Here is a 6,221-nt window from a genome sequence, read left to right as displayed (position 1 = left end):
CTACATTGTGTGAGCTTTATGCCTGTTGCCCAACAGGCAAGAGCGGTATAAGCCTAGAGTCCACTTTCCCCCAAAAACCTGTTCTCCAAGCCCTGGATGGCTCCAGAGGTATTTGCCTTTGATGTTCTTTGATGTTTAACTGTTTCAGGGATTGTGAGCCCTGGAGTAACCTGCATACAGATTTCAGTAGGTCTTCATACCAATCACTGGTCTCCAACACCACCACTCCCTCAAAATCATTTCCTTCAGAAAGCTGGGCTTCTGTGCTTCTGACAAAGAAAGGGGACAGAGGGACCTGGTTCTACAGACCTCACAGGGGTGCATGTGAGCCAGGGAAGAATCCATATCGGCCTTTTTCCATGGCTATGAGCTGCCCTGCTCCTGACTGCTGAAGCCAAGGCCACAAAATTGAGCAAAAGGAGGACACACCTCAGCCTGTCTTTCTGCCCACCGTGAACCACCTGAGTCTTACCGCAGGGACTCTACTCTGCTCAAGGTAAGAGTTCTGCTGGCCCTTGTACTTTCTGGATTGAAACTGTGGTCAGTGAAGAATGTTTCAGGCTTAGAAAATTGCTGTTTGGTTCATTTACATTGTGGTAGCTAGGACCTATAATCTGAGGATTGGCAAATTGTTCAGGGTGGCAAAGGTTCTGAGCAGTGTGCTGTGATGGGAAAGACACACCTGTCTTGGAAGGAAATACTCATTCCACACATAGAAACCGGTCTGCTAATTGGGGTTGCAACAAGTTAGCACGAAGGGATATCCACATCTGATACCCAAATGGCTTATCAACTTTATTCTTTGAAGCCTTCTCACCCTGCCCAGGATGCTTTTTCTCATTTCTACCTTGAGTTCCAGTGGAGTTTAAAGGCAGAAGATCTCCCCAAGGCTAGTTGGAACCCCAGGTGTCCTGGTGATGAAGTCTGTTGTTTCGTTAAACAATGTGGGCTTTAGACTTGGCTGGCCATTGGTCCAGGCTGTCAGGGACCAGCTAGGTGACCCTAGAAACTGATTCTGTCATCTGGCCATGAGTTTTCTCTTCTGTAAACTTGGCCTCTTGGTGCTTACATTGCTGGATTGTTGCAAAAGTTAGAGAATATGCATGAAAACAGCCATCAAAATGTCTGGCACAATTTAGGCACGCAGGAAATGGCAGCTATCATTCTTGCTATGCGTGGGGAGTTTCGCGCTTTCTATACCTGAGATTCCTAAACAACTGGAGGGCTAGAGGACCCAGGAACTCAATTCACTTTAGAGATATGCTGGGAACTAAAACTGCAGCCTTTTGACTCACTTTGTGGAAACTCTGCTGGATGTTGGGACAGCTGAGATTGCTGATTTACTCAGTAAGAGGCTCTCAGCCTGCTTCCCAGCTGGATACTGCTCAAAGCTTAAAGAATTTATGGAAAAGAAACATTGAATATTCTCTTTTTCTCACCACCTTCCAGAAGCCTCTTCTCCTGCCTCTGTGCCAGCCTTGTCATCCATTTCACAGCCACTGGAATTTCAGCCCTAGTTTGGTGTTGAGCTAATCAAATGAAGATGAACTGTTTGCAGTACCAACGGAGTGGTGGGGAGGGATGGGGGACACACTAAACCTCCAGGCCAAGGGGTAGGAGGGAGGGAGCCAGAACCACTGATGGCTTCCTGGCTAGGTAAGGCCAGGTCTCCCAGTCCTTTGTGGTTCCCTGTGCAGTCTGCTGCCTGAGGCCCTCAGAATTCCAGCAGTCATCATTTTGCAGTGCAGCCTGTGGTATGCTGCCCCCTCTTCTCCCTTTTTACTGGTTCTCTAACTGAATTAAGCTTTTTGATTCACACTTGCAAATAGCCATCTTAGACCACAGGATTGATTATTCCCCAGCAGAGCCAAAGAAATGTGTATCCAGACAGGTTCTGGAAGGACATTACCTCTCCCCCTGAGCTAGCTAGTGTTTCCTCTAAAATGGGGGCAGCAGCAGTGGTGGTGGTGTAACTGGACTGACCTGGCAGCGATAATGGGCAGCAAGCCCCTGGTATGGAGGAGCTGCTCAGTATAGCTTTGCTCTGCAGGCTCTCCCACTTCCTGACTGACTTCTAGGAGCTGTCTGATTTCCATGAATTCCTTTTTACAGAAGGGGGAGCAGTTAAAGTCAGCTTTGTTCTCCATGAAGGTTTCAGGCTGCAGTCAGGGTTACTGAGACCTGTACCTCTGACTTGACCAGTTTGTTTTGGACACCGAGACTTTGTGAGTGCATTTGCAGGCAGAGAGGGACAGCAGGGTGGCCTACAGAAAAGCACTCTGGATTTGCAGAGAATGGACTTGGGGTCTTGTCACTCACCACCCTTGTGTCTCTAGACAGGAAAGCCTTTTAGTGATCTGAACCTCAGATTCATGCCTGCCTACCTCTGGAGCTAGTATTGCCAAATATGGCTCCTCCAGGGCCAGAGCCATGCCTTTTGATTTTTGGCAACCCAGATTCTGCCCCTCCGCCTGAGTTATGGAAGGCTTTCTCTATTTTCTTGTTTGCTGAATGAATTTGAAGTCGCTGAGGGGTCATCGTTCCTACATCCTTTCCTTTCGAAGCCTCCTTTGCCTGCGGGCTTATGTCTATGGGCCCGAGCCCTTGTCGGAGGTCATTTGCTAGCCAATCCTGTCCCAGGGACTTTACCTTGCACACAGCTGGAAGCAGAGTAGGACTGACTGGAGGCAAAGACAGAAGAAGGTGCCCTGGACACTCTTTTGTGTGTGATAGCTGCTCCCCCTCTGAGCCCCACAAAACTAAGTGAGACACCTTCCTTAGTGTTCCCTATTAGCGGACTTAGTTCAGAAAGTGTTGAGTTCTAGGGGTAAATGTGGTCACTTCGGTGGTGGCCAGAGCTCCTTGTGTGTGTTCTTTTCCTATAGCCGATAAGAACGTGAGCGATGACTTCTACATCTCCACTTTTGCTGCAGGGTGAGTTACAGACTTCCGAAGGCCCTGGTAACAGAATGGATGGGAAGGGCATTAGACTCCTTGGTACAATGAGGTACGTATGAAAGCTGGAGGTGGAAAGATGCCTGATGCCATGGGCCACCAGCCTGCTAGATAGCCCCCCGGATTTATCACACTGACTGAAGGAGACAAAGTGCTCAATCTGCCCTACCCCCTGGACACACACACTGCACTTTTAAACAGTTTGTACACCCCAACAAAATGTAGGTCCTGAGAGAAATGCCAGGTTACCTTTCAGAGATGCCCCAGGTTGAATCTTCTCTCTGCCTCACCCAAGAGTCTATGCTTTTCTGCAGCCACTTCCCTCCCCCTCCCCGTTGTTCCAGGACTATTATTACTATTAATCCCCTGTGTTAGCATTATAAACAGACATAACTCCCACCCTTTGATGTTCTAGACCCTGCTCACCTCTTCCCCATCTCATTTCTTTCTCTCCACTTCCCCTTGACATAACCACAACACTTCAGTGAAGAATGTTTTCTTTCCCCTACAGTCCACACTGCCTTTAGTGTCTCCATATTATTCTTTTACCCAAGTCCAATATTATTTTCAGGCTTCATATAGTCATATTACTGAGAATTTCCTGGCAGTCACATCTTGGTAGTTTTTGTAATGCCTCACAATGTCTTTTTCCTGAAACCACCCACCTCTTCTCTGCCCTCCTGTCAAGCTGACTTACTGTATTTCCTATTTCCACTGCACCCAGTCATGTTCCCTTCCCTTTGCCAATGCCCCTCCCCCAATCTGGGTTAAGTATCCAAAGTGCCCGATACACAATATTTTTATATGCTCTGATACCCTTTCAAATCTCCCCAATCTTACTTGAGCAACTCTTGGGATTCTCATAGCTCCCCATGATGCCCTTTCCTGTCCCAACCCCAAGGCAGGTCACATTAGCTTTTCTACATTTTCATGGCACACCCCACCTCCCCACTCATCCCTATTACAGCCCTTACCACATTGACAGTTTACATATTTGTCTCTCCTGTGCAACCTAGAATGTTCTTTTGAACTGAGGGCTGTGTGCTAAGGAGTGTTTTCAGAGTGTACACTGGTGATTCACACAAAACTGGTGGTCAATAAATGGACAAGATGTCATCATTATCCTTTTATTTTTTCATCTAATTTCTGCAGTAACTAAGTAAAATCAGGGTAGTTTTAAGTCTTCTTTACATATCAGTGGACACAAAGGTTTCCAGAAAGTTCAGACATAAGTGAATCCCCTCACCCACCCTTCTTTCACATTTTACTGGTTATTTCAATGTCTCAAGGAACAGCCCGTTCAACGATATAAAACAGGTACCAGGTCACAGAATACGATACTTAATTTTATAACGTTAGTAAAACTGTTACACTAAATCTCAATGGTGGAAAAAAAGAGAAACATATATTTTCTTCAACGATATTTAAACATATTTGACCTTAATCAACACTGTATTAAAATGAAAAATATTTTACAATATCCAAAACAAATGCTCTATTTCGCAGTTAAACTATTAGCACTGACCACAAATACCAAACACAGTGTACCCCATTCCCTATAATATTTAACGGAGAGCCCAGGTGATACACTTCTTGCAGTACCTGTGCTACTCTTTACAACCCTCCCACCCCACCCGACCCTCCCCATTCCCAAGTTCTGTGCCAGATTTCTTTAAGGGCCGGAGTAACCTCCAGCACCTGAATTGAGGATAGCCTCAACTTCCGCATCATCATCAGAATCCCAATCGTAATTACAAGACCAGTCCTTGGAGCATCGGTTACGCACCCTTGCCACAAAATGCATGACTTTCAGCTTGCTTGATTCCACGTGTGCTCGAGGTCCCCAGAAGAATTCGTACTCTACGGGACTGCTACGGGGCACCGGCTTATAAATCAGGTACCCTCTGCGCACAAACTCTTCTGTGACGACCTTCTTTGGATCGCCAAAGATGCTGTGCTGCCGGCCGGGCTGCATCCCCAACTTCCCCAGCACTTTCCAGACTAGAGCCTCCTTGGCGCTGTTGCCCATGATGAAAATGAGGGCTAATATGGACATCAGGAGACTTTTCTTGGTGCCTTGAAAATTGCTCCGGGCTACCGATGGCTTTTGCGCTTGAGCAGTACTGGAGGCTTCCTCAGGAGTGGTGGAGGACTCCTCTGGAGTGCTCGGGTCTTCCTCTGGGCCGCTAAGGTCGTCCTCGGGGGTGCTTGGGACTGCAGACGTGGCCATCGGGGTCTCTGAGGCTTCTGAGGCCTGTATCTTACGATTGTTGCGGTTCTCTTCTGCGGCCCTTGCATTACGGCGGCGCCTACTCTTTCGTCCCCGTGGCATACCTCTTGCTAGGGGTGCTGAGCCTACAGCAATCTTAAGGAAGGATGCCTATAATCTCTGCAGAAAGTCACTATCTCTATTTTCAGAAGGGGCTACCGCTGAAGCCACGAACGTCAATAGAGTCTTTGTAGCAAAAAGCCAGACGTTCTTAGCTACACCAGCTCACTCCCACGCAAGCCGATTTGCGTGTGCAACCGCCACTTGCACTCGCCCCAGATGCAAGCGCGCGAGAATGCTTAGCAGGATTGGCTCCGCCTCTCCTGCCACGCATTACCGGAACTCTCAAAAGGAAGTGGGTGGTTCCTCCACCTAGACTTCCGCTGTCAGTTAGGAAAAGGGGCTGGCTACTACAGGGGTGGGACTAGGTCCCAAATGGCGACTAGGGATTGGTAAAATCAGGGGTATGCAGAAGAGACATGCATTGGGTTTTTCCTGTATTTTTCAGTCTATTACAGGATTGGCTTGCGGGTCTTGGGAAGGAATTTGTCTCTTTCTCCATTCCCACTGGGTGTGTTTGTGTGGTGGTGGGGAGGGTACGTGTATTCTTGGATGGAATCAGCTAATCCCAGCTCTTCTTTCCTGTCTTGGTTGCGCATTCATTCACTCGCCCTGTTTTCAGAAGGAATTCATGTATATAGTAAATAATTCATAGGCCCATCTAGGCCTCACATAAAATGACCGAAGTGCTGGCAAATTAGATAGGTTGGGGGGGGGGGGTTGGTTGTGGGGGGGGGGGGAGTGAGCAAAAAAGGACAACAAAAGAAAAAATTCGTGGGCAAGGACAACAGTGCTGTTATTGGAGGGAGGGGGAGGAGGGGAGAGGTGAAAGGGGATAGGGAGTTAAATGGTGATGCGTGGAGATTTGGGATGATGAACACACAATACAGGGTACAGATGATCTGTTGTAGAATTGTGCACCTGAATCCTATATAAT

General features: G+C 47.7%; 1 protein-coding gene across 1 annotated transcript; it reads right to left on the bottom strand.

Moving 5' to 3' along the window:
* Nucleotides 1-4,068: 4,068 nt before the first annotated feature.
* MAGEH1 (MAGE family member H1) lies at nucleotides 4,069-5,537 on the bottom strand. The gene has a single exon (XM_066356248.1). It carries the CDS (start codon nucleotides 5,285-5,287, stop codon nucleotides 4,628-4,630), a length of 660 nt encoding a protein of 219 aa, XP_066212345.1. The 5' UTR covers nucleotides 5,288-5,537; the 3' UTR covers nucleotides 4,069-4,627.
* Between the last annotated feature and the right edge of the window lie 684 nt (nucleotides 5,538-6,221).

The sequence above is a fragment of the Saccopteryx leptura genome, chromosome X (genome assembly GCF_036850995.1).
Source record: "Saccopteryx leptura isolate mSacLep1 chromosome X, mSacLep1_pri_phased_curated, whole genome shotgun sequence".
Taxonomy (NCBI): Eukaryota; Metazoa; Chordata; class Mammalia; order Chiroptera; family Emballonuridae; genus Saccopteryx; species Saccopteryx leptura.
Note: the sequence above shows the minus strand (reverse complement) of the source record. Positions and strands in the feature narration are given on the sequence as shown.